We start from the raw sequence: 15,279 nt of genomic DNA on the forward strand, positions 1-15,279 counted from the left end.
ATATATAGCAAAGGAAAGCTTTCAAGTTGAGTTTTCAGGTGTTGCAGCCAACCAAGGCTTGAAAGTTTTGGGCTATGGGAAATTTGTATTCATATTCTACAAGTTTACTTTGTGAAAATATTCCTTTGAAAAATAAGTAATGTTAATTTTGTTAGACTGATGGAAAAAGAATTACAATAGCGCTTAACAAAGTTATGCCTGGTTTTCTCTTTGTTTTTGTTTTTTAATCTCAAACATCATTTTGTAATAAGCATGTATACCAACAGATCTTTAAGTGACTTTTTCCTGCCTGGGGTTTTCTCAGAGGTTCTCTCCCCCATATTCCACCTGTGGATACTCAGGAAGTTCTCAGGAAGTCTCCCTTTGACCTCACTTCTAGGCTTCTCTCCAGCATCCCCGTAGATCCCTGAACTTCGCTGCTGCACTTAGACTTCATCGCAAATGTGCAGTTGGTTGACTGTCCTCCAGCGGCAGCCCACTCTCTGCCCCTCTCACAGGGTGAGAGGTCCCGGCAGCATCCCCAGACCGGAGAACAGGCCCCCTATATGTTAATACGTTGAAGATATTTATTAGCGAGGAGCCTGGGTGGCTCAGTTGTTAAGCGTCTGCCTTCGGCTCAGGTCACGATCCCAGGGTCCTGGGATCGAGCCCCGCATCGGGCTCCCTGCTCAGTGGGAAGTCTGCTTCTCCCTCTCCCTCTGCCTGCCGCTCTGCCTGCCGCTCTGCCTGCCGCTCTGCCTGCCGCTCTGCCTACTTGTGCTCTCTATGTCTCTGTCAATTAAATAAATAAAATCTTAAAAAAAGAAGAACAAGATATTTATTAGCAAGGAAAGATGCTCTTGATGTTTTGTTGTAAAAAGTTGCCAGGGCGGATGAGTCCATTTTTATACTGTGGATGGACTGTTCATCATTCCTTTTACCTGTAATTTAACGTTTTTCTACCACGAAAAAGTATCATCTGCATAATTATAGAACAAAAGCTACCAAAGCAAACACGAGGAGAGACAACTAGCAATACTATCCTTACCTAAAGACATCAATTAATGGCATTGGTTCAGAAACAAGTGCACTTTTTCTCTTTAAAACAAACTCTCGGTCTCTAGAACAAAACAAAAATATTTAGCAAATGTATAAACTTTGGGGAAAAGACAAAAATTCCGTTTGTTCTAAGCGATTTGCTCCAGTCCCCTCCGGCCGAGCCCCGTCTTCAGTGCTACCAGGGTCAGCTGAGGGGCTCGCGGCAGACATTCGGGATGCGGTATGAGGGGCTGAGGGGCGCAGGGCTGAGAGTAGGGGGGCTGCTGAGAGGAGCGGTGGGGGGGGGCCGGCGGAGACTAATGGTGCGCCTGAGAGGTGGGGCGCAGGGGATGCTGAGAGGAGGGGCGCCGGGGGGTCGGCTGAGAGGAGGGGCAGGGGGAGCGGCTGAGAGGAGGGCCGCGGGGGATGCTGAGAGGAGGGGCGCGAGCACTCTCGGCCCCTCGCCGGGGCGCCCCCCTCGGCTCCCGCCCCCCGCGGTGCAGGGTCACAGCAGCGGGCCGGGGACGCGAGGGACCGCCGCTCCTTGAGCGGCTGCAGGGCCGACCGCTTTCTCCTCCCCTCCCCGCCAGCGCCGCCAGCCTCCCCTCCCGGGCCGCGCCGGGACCCGACGGCGCCCGCGGTGGCGGTCCTCGCGCGCTGACCTCGGACGCCGCGCCCAGCTCCCGCCGGCCCGGACCCGACCCGCTTGGCCGAGGCCCGATTTCCGGACGAAGATGACCCGGGAGGCCGCGGGACGGAGGTCCGACCGGCTGCGCCGTCGCCCCGCTCCCCAGCCGGAGGCCGCTCGGGAGACTCTCCCTGGCCGCTCCCCGCCCTCGCCCTTCGACCCCACTCACCCCATCCGAGCCGTAGCGCTGCCGCGCGTTGCCCAGACAACGGCTGCGCGCGGTACGCGGAAAGAGCCGAAGGTGAGCGCGGCGGATGCCGAGGCCGCCCGAAGCGCCCCGAGCGGCCGGAAAGAGCCGAAGACGGTCGGGAGTGTTCGTAAGGCGCCGAGGGCAGGAGTCTCCTGACTGGTCCCGCGGGGCAGCAAGCTTCGGGGTCCTGCGGGGCATTTTCTCCCCGTCGCAGCCGCTGTCTAGAATCAAGAACAACAGCTCGGAAAGGGGAGCTAGGAGGTCAGGATTCGCCTGTTCTTCGCATAAAAGGGAAGCTGGTGACTTTCTTGCAGGTGTGATGAGGATGCAAAGCCTGTTGGGACCCGCTCCTGCAGTTACACCTTTCTAACCGTGTCGGTCAGCTGAGAATGTGGGCGAGAAACGGAACTGCCATCTTCGTTGACATTCCCTCCTCTTTGGTTCATCTTCTTGCCCGGTCTTCTGGACCGCAGGCCGTTTGTTGGCCTCTGCTTTGTTTCATCTCAAGGAGGAGGGTGTGGTTCAAGAGTATTTCTGAGCAAAGCCACTGGATTCAACGGAACTTTTGAGGTGCAACGCTTTGCGGGGGGGCGTATGGATTCCGTTGGCAGTAAGATGGTAGGCAAGGGTACGTCCCGCTTCATCCCATCGGAAATCAGCCTGACTCGTTGGGACAGATTGCATTCCCAAAGGCATTAGCAACGGGTGCTTCAACTTCGAAATTAACTTGGAACAACAAAGCGACATCTTTTCACTAAAGGAAAAAAGAGTTGCTACGGGTAAAAGGTCCACATTGTTCAAAAGTGAAAAAATAAAAGAGGGAAGTACAGATACTACTGGATCCGACAGTTTAGGTGCTGGATCACATAGGTACAGGATAGATCCCGTTTTTAAAAACCTCATTTTCATGGACACTAGAATTTTTTATGGAAAAAATTTGACAAGTAGCATCGTGTAAGTTCTAGGTGTATTGAGAAGTACGTATGCTCATGTTGTAACATGGCTGATGTGGTGATGTCAGTCCTATCAGACTGATGTATTTACACGTAATTACAGTACGGGATCATTGTCTGTGATCATCTCGCTGTGCATTGGGTCTCTATGGCTCCTGAGTGCTCCTTCCAGGCCTGGACCCTGGGACACCATCTCTCTTATCCTCCCCTTAGATCCCTATGGCTCATGAGTGCTCCTTCCAGGCCTGGACCCTGGGACACCATCTTTCTTATCCTTTTCTTCTATAATACACACTAGAATTGAGAACACACTCCTTTATCGCCATGACGGAGAAATATGACCCGAGTGCCCAGCGGCATCCGCTACGCTCAGGAATTTCAAAAGCAAACTCTCAGTCTAATAAAGGGCACTTTTATCTGATTCAATTGAACTTTTACACTTTGTCGTTAAAAACTCGGTTCGCGCCTGATTCAAGACTGAGCTGAGGCAGCGTTTTCTTCTCACGCATCCGTCAACACGGCCCCGGCCAATCATAACCTGGGCGCTTACTCCATTGGCTGTCGATCCACCAATCCGGAGAGACGTACTAGCCCGCACGACCGCGAGGCCGGCGTCACAACACCACCCTCGTCGCAGGCCCGCCCCGCGCCCCCGCCCAGCGTCCGTACGTGCAAGCGCGCGCGCCCGTTGTTGGCCAATGGCAGCGCCCCTAGGGGGGCGCCCGCGTTGGAAACCTCGGGCGAGCTCGTCCCCGCGCGCGTCGCCCCGCCCCGCCCCGCCCCGCCCCGCCCCGCCCGCGCGTCGTCTCCTCCGCCCGGCCGCCGTAGCCGGAACTGCTGCGGAGAGCGGTGAGCCGGGCCTCCGGGAGCTGAGAGGCGGCAGCGCCGGCGCCCGCATCCTCGTCCCCCGCTCGCCGGGCGCGGAGGGACGTGCCGGGGCGAGCGCCGCTGGGCATTTGCTTCCGAGGCGGAAGGACCACACCGGCGTCGCGGCTTCTGTGCAGCGGGCGCTCGGGGGCCGGGGCTGCCCGGCCCGGCCGGTTCTGCGGGCGCCCGGGAGGCCCCCGGGGAGCCCGCGAAGCCAGGCCGCTGCGAGGCTTTGATGAAGAAGGTGACCGGGGGCTGTGGCTCGGGAGGGGTGGGCCGCCCCGACCGGCTGTCATGGCGAGGCCCAGCCTCCAGCCGGAGCGGGACTGCGGGAGAGGGGAAGCGGCCTGTGCCCTGGCGGCGGTAGTTACGCACGCGGTGCTTTGTCGGGGTGGCCCGGAGGAGTCGGGACCGAGCAGTGTCGCGGTGACACGCGGTGACAGTGTCGTGGTGCAGCCAGAATTCGACCCGAGACACGGAGGGTTTTGCTTTTTCCTTTCCGACACCTGACAAACGGTGTCAGGCGGGGATGTTGCTGGAGCTGATTCCACCTCTGTGCACGGTCAGGAAGTAGCGTTGGAGGTTTTCGGTAAAGGGATTCCATTCCCGTGGCTTCCTTTTCCTGTAGGGGAAAACTCTGATATGTGTCAATATCCTCTAGATTCTGAAAGGCCGTGACCTTCTGTGTTCAGTTTAGTGTCTTCCAGTCTTCAGCCGGGCAGACGAGGGGCAAGTGTATTCTGCTTTGGCTGGTGTGTGCTCTGCCTGCCTCCTGGCTTGACTGTGGGTAGTTTGGGGATAATAGGTCCCTGAGAGTAGGGTTCTCCACATTATAACCCGGAGAGAGGCCCTTTAAGGTATTTCCAGGTTTCTTAAGTAGGAATGGAAAGGTTGAGAAACGAACAGCAAGAAGTCTTATGCGATGAAGTCCTTTAAAAAGTTTGGCTATTCGTCCTGTAAAGTTTTATTTTTGGGCAGGTTCTTTTGTTTTGTTTTGTTTGGTTTTGTTTTGTTTTTGCTTTAGACCAATTCTGACAAATGAAAAATGTTACAGGTCATTTTGTGACAGAATACATCAGAGCAGTAGTAGGTATTACTTTGATTTTTACTTATTTGCAGATCTTTCAGTGAGAGGTCCTTGCCCCTATTTCTGTATTTCATTGTTAGCCTCGATGTCTTGCTCACTTTTCCCTTTTGAATGGAAATGTTTCCATTCTGAGCGGTTGTGTTGAGGACGTCAAGCACAGTTTGGGCACAGTTTCAACACCTGTTGAGGAATCTAATATTTATCTTTCTTGCTTTATCACAGATACACATTACTGACCCTTTTGGGGCTATAGGTTGATACTACCTGATTCTCTGAGTTAATTTTTGAGTGGGTTTGCATTCTGGGATGCATTTTTATAGAGTCATCAAGTGTTGTTGAGCATTTCACACAGCAGTGGGTAACAAAGTGAATGCAAGAATTTCATTAACGGTTATCAAGAGTTTTTGCACAGCCCTCTTCTGCCCACTCTTGCATTTGGATCTGGACCTGTCTGTGGTGTCGCTTTCACGGGTGGCTCCCACCTGTTCCACGCCACAGGCTCCTTTGTTGCAAAAGCATTTTTAATTTGTAAATCTCCGCAGCAGCACACACCTCCCACCCTGGGAAGCAAGATTCCCAGAAACCCCGAGCTTATTACTCTTTATGTGTGTTTTTAAAATAAGCAGGCGGACCGGCAGCCGCGGGCCACCATGGAGTCCCCTGTGCACGCAGGCGAGCTCGCGCCTCTCCTCTGGCGGGGTGGATCCGGGCCCCTTGCCCTCGTTCCGGGGCCAACTTTGGGGACCGGCGTGCGGGGCAGGTGCGCGGGCCCGGAGCCCCGCGCGTTTTGGGGGCGGGGAGGGGTGGGGTCGGGGGCGCGGGCGCCGAGGCCCGGGCGGCGCGGGGAGAGGCCCGGCGCGCAGGCCATGAGCCGCGGCCCCGCCGGGTAGGTGGCTCCGGGCCCGGCCCCGAGCACCCCCCGGGACCACCCCCCGCCGTCCCCCGGGGATCCCCCTTCCTTCTCCCGGTTGTCCCCGGCCCCTCCACCCCCACCCTACCCCCTACCCTCCACTCCCAAGACCCCGCCGGCCGGGGCGCCGCGCGGGCAGGGCCGTCCGGGCGCGGCCCCCTGGGGCCGCCCGCCCCGCCGCCTCCGCGCCGCCGGGCCGCCGTTTCCTGGGGTCGGCGCCGGGGGCGGCGGGGCCGGGGCCGGGCGGTGGCGGTGGCGGCGGCGGGCGGGCGGCGGCGGGCGGGCGGCCGGGAGGGGATCGCGAACAAACAACGGCGGCCATGTTGAGAGGGCATCGGTGCGCTAAACTTCTCGGGCAGGCTGCCGGGCGCGCGCCTCACCGGGGTCTCCCCCCCTGCCCGGCCAGGATGACAGTGAAGTTGGGAGACGGCGGCGGCGGCGGGGAGGACGGGCTCAAGCGGCTGGGCAAGCGGGCGGCCGACGACGACTCGCTGGAGGGCGAGGGGCCCGGCGGCGGGGACGCGGCCGACGAGAGCGGCGGCACAAAGAGGGACGCCAGGACCCCCCGGGACGGCGGCGACGGCCCCCCAGCGCCCGCGGGCGGCCCGCAGGCCCCGTCTCCACCACCCGCCTGCCCGCAGGACCAGCACCACTTCCTCCGGTCCAGCGTGAGGCCGCAGAGCAAGAGGCTCAGGAAGGACTCGTCGTGCGCTGGGGGGAGCGGCGGCGCGGGCGGCTCGGGGCCGCGCGGAAAAGGTGAGGGGGACCCCGGCTTCTGCGGGGTGGGGGTGGGGGGCAGGGGGCCCTGCCCGCGCCCTGGCTTCCGCGACGGGGGGCACCGTGCAGGGGGACGCGCCCCCGCTCTGCCCCGAGGAGCCTGTTTCTCTCTGTGTCGGAACTACGTGAGGAGGCAGTGAGGACCCTCTCTCCGGGCAAGTACAATGGATTCCTGAAGGGTGGGTTTTGTTTTCTTTGAAAGGATCGTCCCTGATTTCCATGGTAGGCTATCTCGCAGACAATGCTTTGGGGAAGGAAAGAGAGAATACCTGCCGTATCTCTTTCCCCTAGCACAACAAAGGAGTGGGCTTTCCAAACCCATTGCATAAGAAGCCAAACATGATTGATCACGGGGTCTGACTGGGGCCCATCGCCCTCTACCTCAGGTATTCCAGGCTCAGGAGTCCTAAAGACATCCAGATGCAGCCCTTTGAGTCCATGAGGGGTTCCCTGGGTGCCACAGAAACCGTGTCCCCTAAGGCAGGAGACTGTGGGAACACTTGTGGCCTGGTACAGGCAGGGAGCAGTCTGGGTGTTTGCCCTGGTGCTCCTGGTGTGGAAGGGTGGTACAGCTTTCCTGGGGTCCCCACCCCAATCAGAGGAAAACCACCTGCCAATGTGGTTGCTGCTTTCCTCTGTTTGTGCGCCCGCCTTCCTGACCGTATGAGTGAGCTCCTCTTCACTCCTCTCCGTCTGAGGCCAAATCTGCAGCACTTCACAGATAGCAGATGTAACAGAGTTCCAGTGAGCTTTACAGGAAAAAAACTTTTACTTAGTTCCTCGGGAAATGGTAATTTAAGTTTATTAGAAGCCCTGACAATTTGAAGAAGGAAGGATTTCAGAAACTAAGAACCATTTTGGAGACGCGTGCCAAATACGTACATTTACAGTTGTTTCTGCCTTCTCACTTGGGGAAGGCTGGCATCTGAAATCTTGCTGGCCTTACCAGATTTTTGGTAAAGTTACTTGATGTAAGCATACTTAAGGTTGTGAGTGTAAGGTAATTTTGCATGTTTCAGAAATTAAACCTTGTGTCCTATGTGTTTATGTTGGTGTGAAAGTTGCTGATCAGTTAGGAAAGCATTGATTTGTTTTATCAGCTTTGTTTTGTAAAAAATAGTTTTTCACTCCTAGTTACAGGTGTGTTTGAGTTATCACCAGTAAGCTCCTGGGATGCCTTCAACGGTTTGTTTGTGGTTCAGAAGTCCTAGCAGCGGCCACGGCCTTGCCAACTTGGCTCTCTGACCTGCATCTGCTCGTCTGACTTGTCGAATCCGCCGGAATGAGCAGCACACTCACCTGTGAGACAAGGTGGTGGAGTGAAAGCACTCTGCGCCTGTACGTGGCCGCCCTGTGGGAGGCGGAGTGGTGCTAACGCTTTGGGTTGCAGTTGCTCTTGGCAGTCAGGTGATGAGGGGAGGTCTGCTTTTGTTTGCATAGTTGAGCGTGGCTCATCCAGAGGTCTCCTGGATTAGCCTCACATCAGCCGTTGGCACTTGTGTTCTTGGTTCTTGTCCCAGTGCGTGCTTGGAGCAGCAGTCGACTTTGCGTTAGGAGAATGGATATGTGTTAGAATTGGTGCTTCTTGTGACTTTTATGTATTTTCCTGTTTTAGCAAGTGAATATTTCTTTAAGTAAACAATAAAGCTAAACCGTAATGGTGGCTTTTAGGAGTAAGAAGCGTGTCTGCTTTGTTTCACAGAAAGTGTTGAGCCTGGCGTTTCCTGAGGGGGCCTGATCTTGTCTGCACCTTTCACTGTGCCCAGAACACCCCCCTCCTCATGCCTCCATAACCTCTGCTCACTTACCACCTCCATGAATAGCCAGCAAAGGTCCAGTTCCAACAGCATGCCTGGTAACCTCTGCAAACATTTTTTAGAGGAGTGTTTGTCTTAACAGACTGGAAATCTCTATCCCGGGTGCTGAGTGCGGATCAGCGAGGAAATGAATGGTCCTAGCATTTGTTAGTTTTTCGCTTGAAAACAAGGTAATTTCCATTATGCTCAAGGAGTGCTCCCCGCCCAGTCATTGGCAGTTGTTCCTTGGTTGATCACTGACTGCTTTTGCCAGTTTGAATCTGAACCGCCAGGCGTGAGAACCTTGCCATGAGTCTGGAGGAAAAGCCTTAGGGAGGAAAGGAAGTCTGCCTTGTGCCTCTGTGCACACCACTCTGCTTTCTTTCTGAGAAGACAGTCTTGTCAATTTCAACGACTAATGCTTTTGTAGCACGATTCCGAATTAGGTTCTGTTAGAATTCTAAGGGGCAGGGAGCTAAGAGCATCTATGTGCTACACGTTACGTCTCTTAGTCATTTTATTTATTTTTTAAAGATTTTATTTATTTATTTGAGAGAGAGAGAATGAGAGATAGAGAGTACGAGAGGGAAGAGGGTCAGAGGGAGAAGCAGACTCCCTGCTGAGCAGGGAGCCCGATCCCGGGACTCCAGATTCATGACCTGAGCCGAAGGCAGTCGCTTAACCAACTGAGCTACCCAGGCGCCCTCTCTTACTCATTTTAAATGGGTGCAGGAACCGAGGTTTGTTGTCTTAATAATGTGCTCCACCTAAACAGGGGGAGCTTCAGGCCAGAAACCAGTAGACCTGCTTGATGCCAGCGCACATGTTCCTGCTGCCCCACCTTGCCACCCAGAGTGATCCGAGGGTGCATTTGAGACCGAGATCCAGAATTCATGTATCTCTGAGAACCTGGTCCAGGAGACAGAGCCCTGAAGCCCTTCCCCTTCTGGCCAGTTTGTGATTTGGGTGATTCTTGGCTAAATGGTCTCTTTCTTGGAGCCTCAATTTCTTTGTCTGTAAATGGGGATAATGCCAGTGCCTGGCTCACCACAGTAAATAACACAGCCAAGCCCTGCCGTAAGTGGTTAAAAGGCTCCCAGGGCTTCTGTTATGGAAAACGTGGATAGCTTTGAGGTTAGGGAGCTACAGAATCTGGACAGGTAGGCTGGGTTGGGTGTCACCTGTTGGGAGGTAGAGAGAGAGGTCCTGGGAACATTCCTAAGCTGTTGCCTGCCCTGTGGGGCAATTGTAAGCACAAGACAGACTCTCAGTTTCTCTGCTGCCCTTCAGTCCCCTACCCCACCCCCTTTCTGCCCAAGAACCTTCATTCTCCCCAACTTCAGGCCAGCTGGTCATGAATTGTGCCATCTCCACAGTTGGGCAGTGTTGCCTGGTTTCACTGTGCTTGTACTTAGGAAATCAGTAAATCACTGTTCAGAACTTACCTATATTTTACATAAACTGCGGGCTGCTTGTAGCTTCCAGGTGTTTTTAAAAGACATCAGATGAGGCCTGTCACCCCGATGTGGTCTTCCTTTGAGAGATGAGTACCATACGGCAGAGAGGGGTGAGCCAGCAGTCAGGAGACCTGGCTTCTCCCCCAGTGCTGCTTTGTGGCTGGCTCAGCTACGGGGCAAAGGGAAAGTCCCTTGATGTGCCCGAACTTTAGGTTCATTACTTCCAAAATGGGTTGGGCAAGATTGTGCCTAAAGCCATCCTGACCTTAACACTTAGGGGTGAAGGGGTCAGCTGTGCAGACGGGACTTGGATCCTGTGTGTTTCAAGAGAGATTCTGGAAGCTAGGTTGCTTGAAAACAGGGTAGCTCTGTGTTTGTGGGCTCTGCCTAGCCCTTGCCTCTGGGGGAGCCCCTGGCAGGGAGTGGTCAGAGTGTGCCCCTTCCACCCATGGGCGTGCCCACATGTCATGCAGGCACTGTCCGCTTGTCTTTGGCTCTGCGGTCACTTGTCACGGCTCGGGCATTTGGGCCAGGCCTCAGGAGGCCGGTCGAAGTATGGCCATGCATGCTGTGAACTCCCTGTCCTTCATACTCTCTGTGGAGGGAGAGGGACAATCAGATTGTCAAGACCACTGGGGCTATAGCGCTCTGATTCTTGTGCCCAGTGTGACTCAGTAAGTGATGTTTAATAAAGTCAGATGCAGTGATGACAGTGTGGAGCCCACTGTGGCCAACTGGGCAGGGGCACCGGGCTCTGCTGAAAGCCCTCAGACCTTGTCGGGAGAAGAGGAGGAGGAAGGCAAGGCCTTTGCCCCCTCCCCCCACACACCCTGTGTGCTGCACTGTAAGGTCGGAGACACAGTAACCTGGACGTGTCCTATTGTGTGCCCCGGACCCCCTGTGCACGGTAGGTCAGGAGACCTGTGTCCCTGGCCACTTCAGAGATGGGCCCTGATGGAACTGTGCAGGCTAGAGAGGGAAACCCCTGCAACCCAGGGGCTCTTGTAAATTATTAAGTTCAGAGTTGTATGGATTACACTAGTTTTGCATCGAAGACACGGACAGAGTGTATAGACCCAATAGGTGAGGTAACGTTTCAATATTGTTTTGAAGGCTGAGCTACCTCTCAAATACCTTGTTGGCTTTAATGCCAAAGCTAGCGTTTCCGTGGTGTTTGCTTGTGGAATTGTCCTTTGCCAACCAAGGATACTGTAGGATTTTCATTTTATGTCGTGTGCTGTGTCTTGTTTTGTATCATACGAAGATGTAAAGGTGATAGAGGGACGATTTCAGATAGTGGAGTCACGGATGTAAGAATGAGCTTTGTCATAGGTAGGGGTGCAGGGAAGCATCTTAGGACATGGAGTAAGTGCAGTGTTAGTGCTGAAGATCGATGGGAGAAATGCTGGAGAAGGAAGAGGTTCTAAGGTGTTGTGTTTGCGAGGGATGTCGAGAATTCCAGAAAGACTTCACCTTATTTGACAGAGAAGGCATATGTTTTCATGGAAACAATGGGGTTTTAGTTACGTTTTTCTCAAACGTTTTGGGGAGAAGCGGTGTGCCTGTGAGGGAGCCCAGCCCTGGGAGCGTAGAGGACGCCGAGGCTTGGTGCCATGTGGAGGCTGCAGACGCTGCGGGCTGTGCATGGGGTCATCCCGGACCGCGCGGTTCCAGGTCACCTTCGGCTCACGAAACAGAACGTCTCAGAAGTGGGGACCCTGCACCGGGGCTCCGGTGGTACGGCTGCAGCGTCCGCACTGGTTCTGCAGAGACCGGTTGAAGGATGAGCCCATGGGAGGCCACCTTGCGGAGTACCGGCCGCGTGGAGTGGAGCAGCTCTCGGAGGCCCGTTGGGCAGCGGTGCGTGATGTGCATGATGACAGACACCGGCCCAGGGGAGGCGTCTGGATCTGCCTGCTGAGGTGACACCCTGACTGGGAATGGCCTTGGTGGAGAGGGTGCCCCCTCAGTCACGTCCAGGCTCTGAAAACAAGCTTGACGGTTGTGGTGCCTGACACAGGTGAGGTGTGCTATGAGGGGCGCAGGAGCGGCCCCCAGGAGACCTTGGCATTTTGCTTCCATCTTGACTGTGGCATATCATGACCTGAGGTGGACAGGTGCACGGACCAGGTGTGCCATCCTCAGCCTCTTGAGAGGCCCCTGTTCTCTCATACCACAGACCCAGGCCACGAGGAAGCATTCCTGCGCCAGGGTCGGAGGCAGGTGTGCCTGCAGATGGACTGCCTTTAGCTCATGTTGAACCATTTTCCCAGCTGAGAAGGTGCAGAGTGGACGAAGTAAGGGGAGACTCACGTGTTCTCCCCTCGAGGGACATCACTGAGCATCTCGCAGTGCTGGTCTGCTGTGTTCTCTGTTAATGTTCCTGACCCTGGGAAGGAACTTTCCCAGACTCTGAAAGAAAGCTCCCGGATAGTGAGTTGTTGCCTGATAGGACAGATTGTTATTACATCTTCTGTCTCTGACCTAAATTGAGTCATGCAGTTTTGTCCCTAACTCTTGCCACTATTAGCTGTGTGGCTTTGGACAAGTCACTGAACCTGTTGAGGACGGAGGGAGGGGTGTCGAGGTCCCCCTCCAAACCCCTGGATCCTTTAGCTCTGTGTGGAGTAAAGACAACAGGAGCATCCGTGACACGGGTGGCAGCCGCCATGGTATCGTGTGGCTCAAGAGGAAGATGCCCAGGCTTGGTTCTAGCTGCCTGGTGACCTTGGGCCATCTCTGAAATGTGGACAATAGCTACGCGCTGAGAAGACAGAAAAAAGCAAAGCATTTGCACGTGCTTCCGAGGTGCCGTGGAGCCACACGCTCCTGGGTCCAAGCAGCCGTGTGGCATGCCAGGCAAGCTGCTCCCCGCCAGGCCTAAGCACCCCCACTTGGAAAATAGGGATCGTTTCCTCCTCTTCAGGTGATGTGAAGGGCATGGGTGATAGGGTCCCAGGCTCATTCAGAGATGTGTGATGGCGGGGACCTAGAGGAGACAGGCAGCCTGGCTTGTCCGGAGGTGGAGTGGGCAGCCGTGCAGCCTCAGAAGGCAGACCACAGCCACACATCTGCATCCCTCAAATTCCGGCTCTGGAGAACAGGCTGTGGCCGGGGTTGGTGGTTTGGAGACCAGGGAGGAGGCTGTTAAAGTTGTCTTACTCAGGAGTGATAAGGAGCTGGCCTGGGAACATGGCCACAGAAATGGGGACAGGAGAAGCTGGGTGGCCCCTGGGCAGCTGGAGGACTATGACACAGAAGTAGGTTGACGGGGAAGAGTGGGCTCTGTTGGACGCATTGGGTCTCGGGCGGGTGAGGGGCCCTGCCCTGCTCTCTGTGGGTTTCTGAGCTCTTGTGGAGCATCTGCTGTGTTTGAGGCCTGGTGTCAGGCTTAGGCACTGAAAAGTCAAACACTGTTCCTGCTTTCAGAGAGCTTGCTGTTGGGATCCTATTCTTGTACATTGCTTCCCTGCAGGTTCCTGGGACACCGACTTCTCATCACGCAGACCCTCGTTCACCCTCTTTGTGGCCTCAGAAACTAGATGCAGACAGAGCATTGACTTTGGTCCTCTACTTTTTTCTGCTGGGCTTCTTGCACCTGCTGCCCCCCACCCCCCTACCCCCGGAGAAAGCCCCTATACCCACCCAGTCTTGTTCACAGTGGTCTTCTCTTTCTGCCTCCAGCCTTCCCACTTCTGTCCTCGCTTGCTTCTCTCTTCCCTCTTCACTCGTCACTGTTTTTATTGCAATGCTTCTGCACAGGTGGGAGGCCCCACCCAGGAGCCCACTGTTGCGTTCCCCCACAGTCTCTCTGGGCCTATTTCTTGTTTCTGCTTGAGCTGGAGTGCTTGGATGAGCCTGAAGTGAAGTGCTGAGCCATTCTTGTCTGAAATTTGGGGGATGGACCAGATGGCCTGTAATCTTTCTACTCTGAAGTTCTGTGATTCTAGTTTGCTTTTTAAAAGCATTCAAGGTCTAGAATGATGGTCACCAAACGTCAGAAATGGTTACTTGGGGTGATTGGTTTTCGCTTTTGAGCGTTTTGACCTTTCATATGTTTTCTTTATCCTGTTATCTCTGAGGATCCTTCCAGCTCAGAAATGCTTCCATTGTGTTTTCCTTCGCTGTTCATTCTCTTTGTCCTGGGTCTCGCTGGTGCTGTGATCCAGTGAAATCTCACAAGAGCTAGCCAGACATCTGCATTATAGACTTCTCAGAAACATACGTCTCTTCCTTTCAAGTAGGTCTGATACCACTGTGGGCTGGCAGAGAGGTAAACCTGAGCTGTGATTGTCAGGCTAGTTAGCAAGTTGCTGTTGTTTTAGAAAAAAGAGAGTTACTGAAGGTTTCATCAGACGTTGAAAATGACCCTGACATGCTCTGTTGTGGGTGTCGCAGAGGTGGACGGCAACCCTTCCTCAGATAACTCCACCCGAGAGGTTATAGGCTCCAAATCAGCAGGCACTTCCTGTGCATAAGAGCCATGTCCTGAATGGCTGCCGTGACCTGGCCTTGGGTTTGAAGCAGAAGCGTCTGTGAGGTGATGGGAAATGGCCTGAAGCCGGTCATCCCTGCAAATGTGCTTGAAAGTCACCACCTGTTGAAGACATCTCGGGAAGTGCTGGGTTCACTAATTAGGTCATGTCTTGGGTTTGGTTTGGTTTGGTGAGGAATGGACCCAGTCAGATGTGTATTGAGTACACCCTTAGCCCACCGGGCAGCGGCTTGCCACCTGGAGGGCGACTCTTGTGCCCGCGGGCCGGGGAAGGAGCAGCTGGAGTAAGGGCTGGTGGGGCTCTGACACCCGGAGCCAGACAGTGTCTTACTCTAACGGGGCACATCGGACCGTGATTGTCAAGCTCTCGGACAGAGCGCTGGTACTTTCTGCGATGGTAGAAATACTCTGTGCTCACCAGCACGGGAGCCACGAGCCACACGTGGGCATTGGCCACTAGAAATGTGGCTGGTGTGAACGAGGAACTGGGTTTTTTGTTTTATTGAATTTTAATTCATCAGCATTTATGCCTTGGGTGGCGGCAGCTGAATTGGGCAGTGCAGTGGTGATAAACAAGGATTTTGGGGACCCAGTCACGTTGCCTTCTGAAGTCACCAAATTGGTGCACTTTTACACACGAGAGAATATCTCTCATTTTATGTAGCAGCATGATTTTTCTGTATGTGTGACCACACATTCTGCTCTCCGATAGCTGACTGATCTAACACAGCTCCGTGGCACGCTCTGGGGGAAGTCCAACACATGTGTCAGAGCATGGTGACCATGCCTCCCCGTCCCTCGGGCCATCCCTGCCCCATGGCTTGTGTTTTTCTAGGGATGGTCTCTGCAAGCGTATATGGATTAGTGGACTTAAAATGTTTCACTTCCTCTGATTTTCTCTGAAATCCCTGTCTTTCGTCCCTGCTCTGGAGGCAGACCCCTGTCAAGGGGATGAGGGAAGTGTAGCCACGTAGGGAGGCCCCTGATTGCCCAGGAAGAGGACCTCCCTCGAAAAGCTCATGATTATCTCACTAGGAAAGCA

At 54.8% G+C, this 15,279-nt stretch overlaps 2 protein-coding genes across 9 annotated transcripts in view; one reads left to right on the forward strand and one right to left on the reverse strand.

Annotated features, from left to right (window-relative positions):
- IFT140 (intraflagellar transport 140) overlaps window positions 1–1,949 on the reverse strand; it is a 79,826-nt gene extending 77,877 nt beyond the window's left edge. The window contains exons 1-2 of one of the 4 annotated variants that reach the window (XM_027610691.2): window positions 1,875–1,945; window positions 1,028–1,099 (exon numbers count right to left, since the gene is read on the reverse strand). The gene's annotated coding sequence lies outside the window, so the exon portion shown is untranslated. The other 3 variants (XM_027610690.1, XM_027610693.2, XM_027610692.1) reach the window with 3 other exon arrangements.
- Window positions 1,950–3,690: 1,741 nt separating this feature from the next.
- CRAMP1 (cramped chromatin regulator homolog 1) overlaps window positions 3,691–15,279 on the forward strand; it is a 57,440-nt gene continuing 45,851 nt past the window's right edge. For 3 of the 5 annotated variants that reach the window (XM_027610939.2, XM_027610941.2, XM_027610940.2), the window contains exons 1-2: window positions 3,691–3,959; window positions 6,119–6,468. In XM_027610939.2, coding sequence (XP_027466740.2) covers window positions 6,120–6,468 — 349 coding nt within the window. In that variant the 5' untranslated portion in view covers window positions 3,691–3,959; window position 6,119. Of the gene's footprint in view, window positions 3,960–6,104; window positions 6,469–15,279 lie in introns of those variants that run through there. The other 2 variants (XM_027610942.2, XM_027610938.2) reach the window with 2 other exon arrangements.

This window comes from Zalophus californianus, chromosome 10, assembly GCF_009762305.2.
Source record: "Zalophus californianus isolate mZalCal1 chromosome 10, mZalCal1.pri.v2, whole genome shotgun sequence".
Lineage (NCBI taxonomy): Eukaryota > Metazoa > Chordata > Mammalia > Carnivora > Otariidae > Zalophus > Zalophus californianus.